General features: G+C 48.5%; 1 protein-coding gene across 2 annotated transcripts in view; it reads left to right on the top strand.

The window, feature by feature from the left end:
* Positions 1-755: 755 nt before the first annotated feature.
* The window catches only part of LOC119976508 (5-hydroxytryptamine receptor 3A-like), a 30,250-nt gene continuing 14,431 nt past the window's right edge, over positions 756-16,574 (top strand). For both annotated transcript variants that reach the window (XM_038817054.1, XM_038817053.1), the window contains exons 1-7: positions 756-883; positions 3,195-3,352; positions 3,456-3,500; positions 6,465-6,574; positions 11,223-11,392; positions 13,950-14,110; positions 16,255-16,465. In XM_038817054.1, the coding sequence (XP_038672982.1) occupies positions 796-883; positions 3,195-3,352; positions 3,456-3,500; positions 6,465-6,574; positions 11,223-11,392; positions 13,950-14,110; positions 16,255-16,465 (943 nt within the window). In that variant the 5' untranslated portion in view covers positions 756-795. The remainder of the gene's footprint in view (positions 884-3,194; positions 3,353-3,455; positions 3,501-6,464; positions 6,575-11,222; positions 11,393-13,949; positions 14,111-16,254; positions 16,466-16,574) is intronic.

Below are 16,574 nucleotides of genomic sequence, written 5' to 3' on the forward strand. Positions count from 1 at the left end.
AAACACGGGGAGAATGTGCAAACTCCACACGGACGGTGATCCAGAGCCAGGATCGAACCTGGGACCTCGGCGCCGTGAGGCAGCAGGGCTAACCCACTGCGCCACCGTGCTGTCCTGAAAAATGTTTGTTTTAAAGGCCTTCAGCATTGGTGGCAGCGCTTTGCCTGATGTGTGTGTGTGTGTGTGTCCTTTCTCGAGGATCTTCCTTTGCTCCCAGTGCCGCCTCTACTGTTTAGTCGACAAATTCCTTCTTCCAGCGAATTCTCCAGCCTCAATCCTCATCGCCAGTTTTGACTTCTGTTGTGCTTCTTTGGTGGTGGCAAAGAGACAAGGCTTGGAGCTGCCCACACTCTGGATTCTTACAAACATGATGGGAGGTTTATGAAGAGGTGTCGCTCATAGATGGAGAACTCTGAAAAGCCTGGGCAAAAACTCTGAATATCACACGACGTCCCTGCACATCACGTGACACTTCACCAGCAGAGATGCATTCTCTGATACGTAACATCATTATTAAACTGAAATGTGGGAAATTCTATAAATGCTCAAACTGCTTCACTGCACCTAAGTACTCCATTGCACACTTGTACTTCGATAGGGTTAAATATTAATGACCCTGCTTTAACAATACAGTCACCCTGATTGAAAAGGAACACAGGAGTTCTCACCAGAGAAACAGGAGTGAAGGGGTTAATAGTCTATCTGTTTATTGGACAGAGCTGGGCCAGTAACCATGGGGATGACCAGGGTGCTGCTATATATGTGTCTTTGAGCTGTTGACACTGTTTGTGAGGGATGGCTCTCGGTGGCTACACTGTTCTCGGCTTCAGGGCTGATTGGAAATCCTTCTGTCTGTCTGTAACGTTCATCTGTCTGTTTCAGGGTAAGAACTTGTGTCTCCTGAAATGAATGTATATTTCCATTGAAACAGGAAAGACTAAAAGCAGATTTAAAAGAAGTTGTCCAAAATAACTGAAGGATTTTCTTCAGTAGAATGAAGGGGTGAGGCAGTTTCCTCTGGGCGGAGAACAGAGATGATTCCATTCAACATTGTAGCGAGGGTAAAGTTATAGGGAAATAACAGGGCAAGTGGAATTTGTTTGGGATTGATACAGGGTTATTCGGAGAGAGCGAGGCAATGGGATTAGTTTGGGATTGATACAGGGCTATGGGGAGAGAGTGGGGCAGTGGGATTAGTTTGGGATTGATACAGGGCTATGGGGAGAGAACGCGGAAATGGGATTAGTTTGGAATTGATACAGGGCTATTCGGAGAGAGCGAGGCAATGGGATTAGTTTGGGATTGATACAGGGCTATTCGGAGAGAGCGGGGCAGTGGGATTAGTTTGGGATAGATGTAGGGCAATGGGGAGAGAGCGGGGAAATGGGATTAGTTTGGGATTGATACAGGGCTATGGGGAGAGAGCGGGGCAGTGGGATTGGTTTGGGATTGATACAGGGCTATGGGGAGAGAGCGGGGCAGTGGGATTGGTTTGGGATTGATACAGGGCTATGGGGAGAGAGTGAGGCAGTGGGATTGGTTTGGGATTGATACAGGGCTACGGGGAGAGAGTGGGGCAGTGGGATTAGTTTAGGATTGCAGGGCTATGGGGAGAGAGTGAGACAGTAAGGTTTGTTTGGAATTCATACAAGATTCTGGAGAGGGAGTGGGGTATTGAGATTAGTTTAGGATGGATGCAGGGCAGTGGGGAGAAATCAGGAGAGTGAAATTGGTTTGGGATTGATACAGGGCTATGGGGAGATAGTGGGACAGCGAGGTCAGTTTGGGATTATGGGTGTACCTACACCACATGGGATGGAGCGATTCAAGAAGGCAGCTCACCACCACGCACTCAAGGGCAATTAGGATTGGGCAATTAGGGATCGCCCACATCCCATGAATGAATAAATTAAAGAAAGGTTCATTCCACTGTCCCCATAGCCCTTCAAACGTTTATGTTTTAACTATTTATCAAATGTCTTTTTTGAATGTTACTATTGAATCGGCTTCCAAAGTTGTGGATCTTGAAATCCTTTCCCCATACAGATGTGAATATTCAGAGAGAGATTGCTAGATTTTATTTTTGTCACACATGGATTTAAGGGATAGGTTTAGGGTAGTAAATTGGAGCTGAGATAGACGATTAGCTACGATATTACTGAATGGCGGGGAAGATTTGAAGGGCCGAATGACCTACTCCTGCTCCTTTTTCATATGCTCACCAGAAGACCTAAGAGCAGAAGTAGACCATTGAGCCCATCAATTCTGCTCCACCTTCATAATAACAACAAACATAGGAACAGAAGTAGGCCATGCAGCCCCTCGGGCCTGTCCCACCGTTCAATGTGATTGTGGCTGATCTGTGACCTAACTCCATGTACCTGCCTTTGGCCAATATCCCTTAATATCTTGGCTTAACAAAAATTAACACAGATTTAAAATGAATAACTGTCCTAGCTTCAACTGCTGTTTGTGGGAAAGAATACCAAACCTCTACCACCCTTTGGGTGAACACATTCTTCCTAACATCTCGCCTGAACAGTCTTGCCCTAATTTTTAGACTATGCCATCCTCGTTTTAGAATCTCCAACAAGTGGAAATAGTTTATCTTTATCTATTCTGTTTTCCCCTGTTAATATCTTGAATACTTAAACTAAATTCAGATGAAAACAGGCCTAATTTGTGGAATCTCTCCTTGTAACTCAACCCCTGCAATCCTGGTATCATTTTTGTGACCTACGTTGCACCCTATCCAAGGCTAAAATATCCTTCCTAAGGTGTGGTGCCCAGAACTGCTGACAGTGACTCTAAGTGGGGTCTACCCAGGATTTTGTATAGCTGCAGCATAATCCCTGTGTCTTTTTACTCCAATCCTCCAATCCTCAATTCCACTTTCCCGCCTTATCCGAATAACTTTCGATTCCCTTACTGATTAAAAATCGGTCTATTTCAGTCTTGCAAATACCTAATAACCCAGCCGCTACAGCGCTCCGCAGTTATAAATTCCATAGATTCAGTGCCCTCTGAGAGAAGAAATTCCTCCTCAACTTCGTCCAATCTTCACCAATCTCTCAAGGTCGCCAAATCCAAATGAATTCACGGCATAAACAGACTTTCTCCTCATCTCCCCTCTGGTCCTACTGGGTGTCAGAGGAGTGATTGGAAAGTCATTTCACCTTCTTTTTCATTTCCAGTTAACTTGTCCAACCTCAGCCTCTCTGACTCAGACGGAGTACGGTTCACAAAGACGTTCGCTGAAGTTTTTGAAAACAGTGCATTTCGCCCGGTGAAGAATTTCAGTCAAACATTGGACATTAACATCACCATTAACCTCCACGCGATACTGGGCCTGGTACGGAGAGGTTTGAAACCTGCGCTCTTACATTTTGGACAGGCTTTGGCTAAAGTTTTCAGATGTTAAATGTTGACGATTCTCATTTTACTTTCACTCCAAGGACGAGAAACAAGAAATTCTGACGACCTACATCTGGATGGAGCAGGTAAGTGATTGATTTTGGGTGAAGAATGAAAGCCTTGCATTTACATAGTGCCTTTTATAGCCTCAAGACCATGGGGTTGCGGTTACACTCAGATCAGTCATGATCTTATTGAATGGTGGGGCAGGTTTGAAGGGCCGAGTGGCCTACTCTTGCACCTACTCCGTATGACCTCCAACATGTCTAACAGCTGGTTAAGTCATTTTCGACACATAGTCACTGTTATCACACAGCCAATTTGTGCACAGCAAGCTCCCACAAGCAGCAATGTGATAATCACCAGGCAATCCATGACTTTCTTAGCGATGTCAGTTGAGGGATGACCATGCTTGCTTCTGGTACTTGCAAGTTTTTTGGTGGGTTCCAATCTATTAAGACCCAGTAAACATTGGCCTATTTACGGTCAGGAAAAGTCTGCCTACAGCAGCAAATATGTATACAAAATGACAGAGGAACATAGGAACATACGAGCATTGGAACATAGGAATTAGGAGCCGAAGTAGTCAAATTCAGCCTTTCGAGCCTGCTCCGTCATTCAACCAGATCATGGCCGATCTCTTCCTACTCTCAAATCTACCTCCCCACCTGTTCCCCATATCCCTTTAAGCCATTTTTTAATATCAGAGATATATCTGTCTCCTTCTTGAAACCATTTATTGACTCCGATTCCACTGCACTATAGGGCAGCGAGTTCCACAAATTCACCACCCTCTGCGAGTAGTTCCTCCTCGTCTCAGTTCTAAATCTATCACCTCTCAACCTATATCCGTGACCTCTCGTTCTAGATTGCCTCACAAGGGGAACCATTTGGTCTACGTGTACTTTATAAATCCCTTTTAATATCTTATATATCCAGATCAGATCCCCTCTCATCCTTCCAAACTCCAGCCAGTATAAACCCAAACTGTTCAATCTCGCCTTATATAGTTCTATTTCAGACTGGAGGAAGGTTTGAAGTGGAGTTCCCTCAGGTTTATGTTGGGAACCTTGCCCTTTCTGATAAATATTAATAACCTAGACGTGGGTTTTACAGGGCATGATTTCAAAATTTGCAGATGATACTAAAATTGGAAATGTTGCCAACTGTGATGAGGGTAGTCTTGAACATCAAAGGGATGGAGCCGTGTTGGTGGACTGGGAAGTCAAGTGGCAAATGAAGTTCAATGCAGAGAACTGTGATGATTCATGTTGGCAGGGTGAATATGGAGAGACAATATGAAGTAAAGGAAGAAACTCTAAAGGAGGTGCAGGAATAGATTAACATTAATGTATATGTATGCAGACCACTGAAGATGAAAGGGCGTTTTGGGAGAGCAGTTAATTAAGTATATTGTAACATAGTAACATAGAATTTACAGTGCAGAAGGAGGCCATTTGGCCCATCGAGTCTGCACCGGCTCTTGGAAAGAGCACCCTACCCAAGGTCAACATCTCCACCCTATCCCCATAACCCAGTAACCCCACCCAACACTATAGAAAAGATTCTATGATATCAGCCATGATTGAATGGCAGAGCAGACCCGATGGGCCGAATGGTGCATTGGCGTGCTGAAGATGTGGTTCAGGTGCCTGGACCACTCTGGAGGGGCCCTCCTGTACAGCCCTAGGGAAGGTCTCCTGCATCGTGGTGGCTTGCTGTGTCCTGCATGACATCGCGCAGCAGAGGGGCGACATGCTTGAGGAGGAGAATGAGGAACGTCAAGCCTCGTCTGACGAGGAGGAGGGCCAAGATGGGCAGGACATGGGGCCTGATGTCCTGATATCCAGCACCAGTTCTCACTGCATCCTTTGAGAAGCATCAAAAGGTTTGTCCTTGAACTCACCATGCTGATTCTTCAAATGCCTTTGAAGTTTTGATGGTTTTAAACTGTCATTTGCCAGTACTTCCCTGCATATAACGCACATAGGCAATGCATCTTGATTTGCACAATGAAGCTGACACAATTAATAAAGCTATAATCTCAAGAAATCATCTTTATTACAGCTTTCTTCCTGATTTCAGCTTCTTCTTAATGAGTTGTTCACCAGACCCTGGAGCTCACATTGGCAATGCTTTGTCCCGCCGTGGACTGTCCTGAGCAGCTCTCCCCAACAGGTTTTGTTGTGAGACCCTGGACTGTTTGTGTCTCTGGCCCTCTCTTCCTTATTACAAAATGATCTTTCTTCAGCTCTTCGCTGTCCTGTTGCCTTGCTTGCTGGCTGCTACAAAGTGGAGGAATCTCTCCTCCGTGATTTTGCGTCCAATGCGCGGACGTACAGGGTGGGTGGCATCAGTGTACGTACCGGGAATCTGAGCTGCTCTCTGCTGCCGCTCCTGGCAGGAAGACTCCATCGCTTTAAAAAAAAATTGGGCCTGGGAAAGCGTGTAGATGTCTGGAGAAGAGGGTTGGCCGCTCTGGGCCTGCGCACTGCTGGATCCGGGGTGTACATGCGTGGGATGCCCAGCATTTGAGGAAGCCGATCACACTCGGAAATTTTAAAAGCCAGTAGCGGGGAGGGGGTAGATTGGGGAGGTTGATGGGGTGAGTGGGGTTTGAGGAGGTGGATGGGAGGGGGTGGATTAGGGAGGTTGATGGGGGAGGGAGTAGATTGGGGAGGTTGATGGGGAAGGGGGTGGATTGGGGAGGTTGATGGGGGAGCGAGTAGATTGGGGAGGTTGATGGGGGAGGGGGTGGCTTGGGGAGGTTGATGGGGAAGGGGGTAGATTGGGGAGGTTGATGGGGAAGAGGGTGGATTGGGGAGGTTGATGGGGGAGGGAGTAGATTGGGGAGGTTGATGGGGAAGGGGGTGGATTGGGGAGGTTGATGGGGGAGAGAGTAGATTGGGGAGGTTGATGGGGATGGGGGTGGATTTTGGAGGTTGATAGGGGAGGGGGTGGATTGGGGGGGGGGGGGTGGGGGTGGTGTGGCTGCCTTCCCAGGTTCTCACCATCACAGGATGTAAAATAACCTCTGTTTTCTCTTGCAGAGCTGGTTCCATGATTTCTTGGTCTGGGACCCATCGGATTTCAGCGGGAAAGAATTTGTAGCTTTGCCAAAGGAGAAGCTCTGGATTCCTGACACACTCATGCTGGAGATGTACGTGGACATTCACATCACCAATCCTCAGCCACGACTGAGGGTCCACATGTTGGGTTTCAGCTTCAAGCCTTTCCCCCCCGATGCCTCACTCTGGTTACATCACCTGTCCCTGATATTTACTTGCCAATTTGTCACTTCTTTCCACACACGCTGTGTCCCCGCTAGTTCAGTGCCCCCAGCTGTCACCTCTGATTTGAGTCGCATTTAGATACACTGAAACACACAATCACAGGTACACATGTCCCCTACACACACACACACACAGCTCTCAATTTATCGCTCCTCCGCTGGAACGCTTAATTTGCCAGGGGCAAATCAAACCCAGAAAGGATGATGCTCACTGCCTACCCAACTGCCCCTGCCCCCACCATAATGATACCAGAACAGCAGAGATAGCTCAGTGAAGCATGCCCATCACTGGGCCAATTGCTGGGCAATTAATGCCAACTTTAGAATTTCATCCCACCACTGCCAGTATTGAACCAGCAGCAGGATGCCAAACAACCAGCCCAGCAGACCTCTTGGCACTGGCTGGGGTAAACAGTGGTGGGTCCTTCCTTAACGAGCCCCCTGACCGATTAGAGCAAGCCCCCCCCCCCCCCCACACCGCCAAGCTGTAACCATACCCCCTAGGATGCACTCCACCCATGGCTCCTCAAACTATGTCCCCTTTCCACCTCACCAACCCTTCTCCCTTATCCTTAAACACCTACAAAGTTCCAGTCTGCCACACCTTGTAGAGTCACAGATGTTTACAGCATGGAAACAGGCCCTTCGGCCCAGCTGGTCCATGCTGCCCAGTTTCTATCACTAAGCTGGTTCCACTTGCCCACATTTGACCCATTTCCCTCTATACCCACCCTGCCCATGTAACTGTCTAACTGCTTCTTAAAGGACAAAATTGTACCCGCCTATACCTCTGCCTCTGGCAGCCCGTTCCAGATGTTCACCACCCTCTGTGTGAAGAAATTTCCCCTCTGGTCTCTTTTGCATCTCTCTCCTCTCACCTTAAACCTATGCCCTCTAGTTCTAGACTCCTCTACCTTTGGAAAAATATGTTGACTATCTACCTCAGCTATGTCTACCTTATCGATGCTCCTCATTATTTTATAGAAATAGAAAATTACTTATTGTCACGAGTAGGCTTCAATGAAGTTACTGTGAAAAGCCCCTAGTCACCACATTCCGGGGCCTGTTCAGGGAGGCTGGTACGGGAATTGAACCGTGCTGCTGGCCTGCTTGGTCTGCTTTAAAAGCCAGCGATTTAGCCAAGTGAGCTAAACCAGATCACCCCTATAGGTGATCATCTATAAGATCACCCCTAAGCCTCCTACGCTCCAGGGAAAAAAGTCCCAGCCTATCCAGCCTCTCCTTATAACTCAGACCATCAAGTCCTGGTAACATCCTGAAATGAAAATGAAAATCGCTTATTGTCACGAGTAGGCTTCAATGAAGTTACTGTGAAAAGCCCCTCCTCGTAAATCTCTTCTGCACTCTTTCTAGTTTAACAATATCCTTCCTATAATAGGGTGACCAGAACTGAACACAATATTCCATATAATCCTATATCACCTCTGTCTGTCATCTGCATGTGTGTGTCTCTCTCTCCTCTATGCTATATCTGTGCATCTCTCTCTATTGTGCTCATTATTCTCCATCGTATGTTCTTGCTGTTTTGTCCTTTAACAGGGATTACGGTAGAATGATGGGGTGTAGATTAATTTGTTCTTAATCTCGGACAAACGTTCGGCACAACATCGTGGGCCGAAGGGCCTGTTCTGTGCTGTATTTTTCTATGTTCTATATGTGGTCTCACCAAAATATTGTACAACTTCAACCAGATATCCCAACTCCTGTATTCAATATTCTGACCAATAAAGCCTAGCATGCTGAATGCCTTCTTCACCACCCTGTCCACCTGCCACTCCACCTTCAAAGAGCGATGAACCTATATCCCTAGATCTCTTTGTTCTGTAACTCTCCCCAACTCCCTACCATTAACTGAGTAGGTCCTGCCCTGATTTGAACTAGCAAAATGCATCGCCTCACATTTATCCAAATTAAACTCCATCTGCCATTCATCGGCCCACTGGCCCAATTGGTCAAGATCCTGTTGCAATCTTATATAACCTTCTTCACTGTCCACTATGACACCAATCTTGGTGTCATCTGCAAACTTACTAACCATGCCTCCGACATTCTCATCCATTGCTTCCTCATCACCTGACTGCAGTACCAGCCGTGGCCACTGCTCCTGCTGTCACAACAGTACATCGAGAGCTGCCAGCTTCTGATTGGTGGTCTCTCTCTGAGGCAAGACAACATTTCCCCGTGTGGCAGAAATCCCACCTCCAGCCTATTGACCGTGAACTGTGGGATGACCTTTCTTCTCCTAGGTGGGCACCCCTGATTTTATATCCAGGGGATGGGGACCATAACACCTCTTAGCTTCCCTCACACACATGTACACAAAATTCTAGACACATTAAGATGAACCTTGTACACATCCCGCGGAGCAAACATCACAAGCACATACCCATACACTTACATTCATGCACGTTGTGCACACATGTTAACAAACACATATGCACAGATACTCTCACACTAACTCATGGCACAAAGCTCCCACTCTCCAGATGGACATACCCTAGTCATCCCCAAGTAGATGCACTAGGAGATCCTATGGAAGTCCCAGTACCAGGACTCCATGGAAATTGGCAGGGTTTCAGCTCCTGCTGGGTACCTCTGCTGAATCCAGAATCCTCTGAAATTCTGTGTTAGAGTTGGAGGATCCAAGAATTCCAACCTACCTGGATAGTTACCCAGGAAACGTCAGACAGAAAAAAAGACCATCCCTAACTCCTGAACAACTATACAACTGATTCACCTCGACAGCCGCCCAGCCCTCTGACTGTCCCCTGACGTTCTGACCCTCCTACGTCTCCTCCAGGACCCTCCGATTTCCTGACTCTCCATCGCCCTGCCTCACAACCCAATCTGACCTCACCACCCTACCCTTCTGCCACCCACCACCCTGCCATTCATCACCTTGCTATACCCTACCCATCCTGACACCCGATCCTATTTATCATTCAGTCATGGGATGTGGGCATCGCTGGCTAGGCCCATCCATAATTAACCTTGACCGAACTAACCGTGAAGTTTTGCCAGGCCATTTCCGGGCGCAGTTAGAGTCAATCACATTGTCACATTGCTGTAGCTTAGATAGGGTAAGGACGACAAATTTGTTTCGCTAATCAACATTAGTGAACCAGATGGATTTTTCTGACAATCGCGAATGGTTTTATCATCATCATTAGTCTTTGAATTCCAGGTGTTTTATTGAATTCAAATTTCACGGTCTGGCGTTGCGGGGTTCGAACCCAGGCCCCGCTGAATTTCCCTGGGTCTCTGGATTCTAGTCCAGTGACAATACCATTACGCCATCCCCTCCCCGGCCAGCACAGTACACACCTACTCGCTAAGACAGTGAGAAGCTTTTTAAATGACCCAAAGGTTTTCTCTTTTTTATTAAATTTAGAGTATCCAATTCTTTTTTGTTTCCAACAGCACGGTAGCATTGCGGATAGCACAATCGCTTAACAGCTCCAAGGTCCCAGGTTCGGTTCCGGCTTGGGTCACTGTCTGTGCGGAGTCTGCACATCCTCCCGGTGTGTGCGTGGGTTTCCTCCGGGTGCTCCGGTTTCCTCCCACAGTCCAAAGATGTGCAGGTTGGGTGGATTGGCCATGCTAAATTGCCCTTAGTGTCCAAAATTGCCCTTAGTGTTTGTTGGGGTTACTGGGTTATGGGGATAGGGTGGAGGTGTTAACCTTGGGTAGGGTGCTCTTTCCAGGAGCCGGTGCAGACTCGATGGGCCGAATGGCCTCCTTCTGCACTGTAAATTCTATGATCTATGAATTAAGGGGCAATTTAGCGCGGCCAATCCACCTAAGCTGCACAGAGAGTTACCCAAGCCGGGAATCAAACCTGGGACCCTGGAGCTGAGAAGCAGCAGTGATAACCACTGTGCTACCGTGCTGCCCCGTGTTTGCGAGTGAAGACTCACTAAAATTACAGCGGCTAGTACTGGAAAAATGGAGCCATAGCTTGGAATCTCTCCCCCCCCCCCCCCCCCCCCCCCCCACCGGTCCTGCACTGCAAGGATCGATTCTAAGAACAGGTAGGCTCCGCATTTCCGAAGAGGCCTGGCTTGGGAGTCTAGGCCAGAAAGATAGAGCTCTGGTGCTGGCAGTACAATACCAGCAGAGCGCCAATCTGATGTTGATTGCCACTGCTCGGGAGCTTTGGCCCATTCATTAAACAGGGGAAATGTCAGCCAGCCCTGCCCCAGGAAGTCAACGGGCATTATCTAAAACCAACATTCCATCAGTGTTTCATCTGAAAGACAGCAATTCTGCCAATGCAGCATTGGGAGTCACTTAGATTCCTGGAACGGGGCTTGAACTTATGACCTTCTGATTCAGGACCATGATGGTGCTGACTGCTGAGAATGGCCTGACACTCACTTGTCTTCACACTGATTTGAAAGAATGGGTCCTTTTCCCACTCGTCTGACGAGCATGTTTGAAAAACTGACAGGAAAGCGAGACGTTAACAGGTTGAATTTATTCTGTTGCCAAACAGGGTTGACGAGGATAAGTCACCCGAGCTGCTGTACCTGTACGTGCATCACACGGGGAAGGTGATCTATGGAAGACCTCTGAGGATTGTCAGCTCCTGTAACCTCAACATCTTGTACTTCCCATTTGACATTCAGAAATGTCCACTCTCAGCTTCACCAATCACCTTACGAGGTAATGGCTCATTGACGTGTTTTTATGGTGTCTGAGTTCCACAGTAGTCAGGACGTTTGTAACTTAACGTTCGGACGCCTTAACCTAAAGTCAGAAGAACAGAGAATGCTGGGGCGACTCAGCAGGCCTGGCAGCACCTGTGGGGAGAGAAAAGAGAATTTTGTGTTCCGTTAAAGTTAAGTTAATGCTATAATTAATGTTTCGTGTCTGTTGGGCTTTTCATCTGAACTGTCCTGACTAGGAGTCAAATGGTCGAAGTGTTAACTCTGATTCTCTCTCCCGACAGATGCTGGGTGTTTCCAGCACTCTCTGTTTATGTTTCAGATTCCAGCATCTGCAGTATTTTGATTGCCTGAATTAAAATATCAGCAAGGACGTAGAGATCCCTCCACAGGGGGCAAACCCAACTTTTGAACAGGATTGGCACACAGCACAAACCGAGTTCAGCGACCGTCCCGGAGAGGAGTCAGGGCGTTTGCTGTGTGAGACAGAGGGTTGAATGGGATGCATAGAGGGAGATTTATGTATTTAACCCAATACTGGGTGGCATCGTGGTTATGTCACTGGGCTGGTAATTAAGGAACCCAGGCTAATGCTCTGGTTCTACAGGTTCAAATTGATGTGTTGGGTAAGCTGGGTCTGTGAGGACTGCGTTTACCAGAGCAGTGAGAGAGACAGGCTTCCAACACTTGTAGAGGTACAACTCAATTTTATTTAACTATGAGCTATTGAACATACTTGCACTGTGGGTCGACACTACGTTAGGTTGACTGAAGACCTATGGCTAACCTGACTAGACTATACTGCCGGCACATGGTAGATGTTTGTGCTACTGACTGCGGGCTCTGTCTGTCTCAGAGGCTGCATCCTGAATGAGCGGGAAAACTAGTGCCCTCTGGCTTTATAGTGACCGTGTCCTGTCTGGTGATTGGCTGCTGTGTGTTGATTGGTCTTTCAGTGTGTCAGTCAGTGTGTGTATATGCACCATCATATGCTTGTGTGTATATTATGACACACATCTCATCATTCCAGCTAGTGAAATTGACGCTGAAGGAGTAGAATCTGGAATATAAAGCTTGTCTCAGTAATGGTGACCTGGAAGCTATTATAATAATTAAAACCCATCTGGTTCACTAATGCTCCAAAACGAAGGAAATCTGCTGCCCTTACCTGGTCTCCAGGCCCACAGCAACGTGGTTGACAAGGAACTGGACTGGCCAGTCATAGAAGAATAATTTTAAAAAAAATAATGTCCCGGGAGTTTTTGTTGGGGACAGTTTAGAGGGAGCTTTACTCTGTATCTAACCCCGTGCTGTACCTGTCCTGGGAGTGTTTGATTGGGACGGTGTAGAGGGAGCTTTACTCTGTATCTAACCCCGTGCTGTACCTGTCCTGGGAGTGTTTGATTGGGACAGTGTAGAGGGAGCTTTACTCTGTATCTAACCCCGTGCTGTACCTGTCCTGGGAGTGTTTGATGGGGACAGTGTGGAGGGAGCTTTACTCTGTATCTAACCCCGTGCTGTACCTGTCCTGGGAGTGTTTGATGGGGACAGTGTAGAGGGAGCTTTACTCTGTATCTAACCCCGTGCTGTACCTGTCCTGGGAGTGTTTGATGGGGACGGTGTAGAGGGAGTGTATTATTGGGCCAATCATCGTGGTGACAAGCCTAATTGACCTTCAATTACTGATGTAAATGTAGCAGGCATGCTGCATATTCTAGCGCACAGCTACCTCCTCCTGAGGATGGACGGGAAGGTGATTGGGTGGGTAGTTTACATGCCCCCATCGCCAAAAAGACGGCCTGTGGGGCAAGATCAAGGCCAACATTTCAAAGGTAATGGCCGGGATTCTCCGAGCCTGCGCCGGGTCGGAGAATCGCCGGAGGGGGGGGGGGGGGGGGGGGGGTGCGCTAGAATCCCGCCACGCCGTTCTGATGTTGGGCCCGCGCGGTCGCCGTGGTGCCGGTTGGGGGCCATTGAAGGCGCCCCCTGGTGATTCGCCACACTCGATGGTCCGTGTGCCCCTTGAGTTCCGCCGAGTCCCACCGGCGTGGTTTACATACGGTCCCGCCCGGTTGGACTGTGGCGTTCTGGCTGCGGGGGCCGTCCTGGTAGGGGGCCGGGAAGGATCCGACTCCAGCGGGGGGGCCTCCATGGTGGCCAGGCCCAAGATCAGCGGGCATGCACATTCCAGGGGATGCCTTTGTTCCTCTGCGCCAGGCCCCTGTAGGGTTCCACCATGTTGTGCGGGGGCCGGCGCGGAGACGGCAACCTCGCGCATGCGTGGACCCGTGCCGGCCGTGCAGGCCAGCCTTTCGGCACCGGAGCAGCGCACCGCACTCCCGCGCCGTTCTAACCCCCTAAGGACAGGAGGATTACCGGGCCTGGAGACCCGTTGTCGCCAGCGTCGCTCGGGCCGGTTTTGATGCCGGTGTTGGCCGCGATATCGCAGAATCCCGGCCAATGAATTGCCGGTGGCTTTGCCACGTTCGTGGTTGTGAACGGTGCTATAGAAATGAAGGTTTTTCTTTCTGAGAACCAAACCTCCTGCTTTGCAGATTACGATGTGAAACTACACCTCGAACAGACCTCGGAGGAGGTCACCTCCAAATCCACAAAAATATTTGCAAGCAAAGGAGAGTGGGAGCTCATCCAGATTGAGGCTTCGGAGAAGAAATTCCTGGATGACTGGGCAAGCTATGATTATGTATCATGGGAGGTAAATCATTGTGCTGCCTCACTCCTCGTAGTTCAGGGAGGGCGGGAGCAATCAAGGCCCCAGGTTCAGATCTCGGGCTCTGCTGGTTTCTGGAGGCATTTTCAGTTGGTGGCTGAGATTCTTCATCCAACCTCCATAAACCTGGGCTCAGATTCATACAGCAGAAATCAGGCTGCTTGGCCCATCATGTCTGTGCTATCCCTTTGAAATCTCTTCTTCACTCTACCAAAACTCATTATGATTTTGAGTGCCTCTGCTACATCCCCCTTTGCTTTAGAATGTAGAACATACAGTGCAGACGGAGGCCATTCGGGCCATCGAGTCTGCACCGACCGACTTAAGCCCTTACTTCCACCCTATCCGCATAACCCAATAACCCCTCCTAACCTTTTTGGTCACTAAAGGCAATTTTTCATGGCCAATCCACCTAACCTGCACATCGTTGGACTGTGGGAGAAAACCAAAGCACAAGGAGGAAACCCACGCACACACGGGGAGGACGTGCAGACTCTGCACAGACAGTGACCCAGCGGGGAATCGAACCTGGGACCCTGGTGCTGTGAAGCCACAGTGCTAGCCACTTCTGCTGCCGTGCTGCCCTACGGAGAGCAATCCCAGCCTGGCCACGTAACTGAAATCCCTCAATCATAGTGTTACTAAAATAGGAGAGAGAAATCAGCGAGGGTTTTCATTGCTGATTGCTATTGGTGACTTCTTCTGCAAAGTGGCTGTGTTGGGACACTGGCTGAGGCTCAGGTGTGAACTTTACTGTGAAGCCTCCGTTGAAGGGCCGAATGCACAGTGAGCAGCACTGTTGCTTCACAGCTCCAGGTTCCCAGGTTCGATTCCCGGCTTGGGTCGCTGTGCGGAGTCTGCACGTTCTCCCCGTGTCTGCGTGGGTTTCCTCCGGGTGCTCCGGTTTCCTCCCACAAGTCCCGAAAGACATGCTTGTTAGGTGAATTGGGCATTCTGAATTTTCCCTCTGTGTACCCGAACAGGCGCCGGAGTGTGGCGACTAGGGGCTTTTCACAGTAACTTCTTTGCAGTGTTAATGTAAACCTACCAGTGACAATAAAGATTATTATTATTATTACTGCTCCTGCTCCTAGTTTCTAAGGTAAGTTTCTCAGTCACTATTCACGCTCGAGGATGGGTATTTGAGGTGAGGTGGAAGGGGTTCCCAGCCCTGCAAGGGTTGACACTTTAAAGAGAGGATAATCCTGAAATGAAAACTTACAAAAAAGCAAAATTTTATTTCTTATTCCCTTCTGCAATCTTTAATGGCCACTATTAAAATGCACAGAATTGAATATTATCCAGCACAACATAGAATTCCCAGCACAGAACCAGGTATTAACAGCACCATTGGTGTTTATACTCCACAAAGGTCTCCTCCCACACCCAGTCCATCAGTATATTGGCCTTCCCTTTCTCCCTCATATATTTACCCAGATTGTCCTTAAATACATCTTTCGACTCAACTATTACCTGTGGTCTCGAGTTCCAAATTCTCACCACTCTCTGGGTAAACAAGTCTCCCCTGAATTCCCGATTGGATTAGTTGCTGACTATAGTATATTTCTGGTCCCAAGGTCTGGCTTCTTCCACAAGTGGAAACCAATTCTTTGCGTCGACCTGATCAAACCCCTTTGCAACTTGGAGATTATGAAGCATGCAGCATTGTGGGCAGCACGGTAACATTGTGGATAGCACAATCGCTTCACAGCTCCAGGGTCCCAAGTTCGATTCCGGCTTGGGTCACTGTCTGTGCGGAGTCTGCACATCCTCCCCGTGTCTGCGTGGGTTTCCTCCGGGTGCTCCGGTTTCCTCCCACAGCCCAAAGATGTGAAGGTTAGGTGGATTGGCCATGATAAATTGCCCTTAATGTCCAAAATTGCCCTTAGTGTTGGGTGGGGTTACTGGGTTATGGGGATAGGGTCGAGTTGTTGACCTTAGGTAGGGTGCTCTTTCCAAGAGCCGGTGCAGACTCGATGGGCCGAATGGCCTCCTTCTGCACTGTAAATTCTATGATGTATTTATCTAACTTCTGTTTTTGGTGTAATTTATTTCTGTGCTTCCAGTGCTGCTCTTGTTGAGTGTCCGGAAGAAATCCTCACGCAGTTCCTCACCTCTCTCCCCTGCAGGTGACGATAAAGCGAAGGCCGATGTTTTACATTGTGAACCTGCTCATTCCCAGTGCCTTCCTCATGGCGACCGACATCATGAGCTTCTACCTGCCCACTCACAGTTTTGACCGAGCCTCCTTTAAGATGACCCTCATGTTGGGGTATTCCGTATTCCTCATCATCGTAAAGGACCTGTTGCCCAGTAACTCAACCCACACTCCGCTGATAGGTAAGACCTGGCCTTTCATTGTTAGGAGCAGGAGGAGGCCATTCAGCCCCTCTAGCCTGCACCGCCATTCAATATGATCACGGATGATATATTTGTGTTTTGAGTTCTA

This window comes from Scyliorhinus canicula, chromosome 13 (assembly GCF_902713615.1).
Source record: "Scyliorhinus canicula chromosome 13, sScyCan1.1, whole genome shotgun sequence".
Lineage (NCBI taxonomy): Eukaryota > Metazoa > Chordata > Chondrichthyes > Carcharhiniformes > Scyliorhinidae > Scyliorhinus > Scyliorhinus canicula.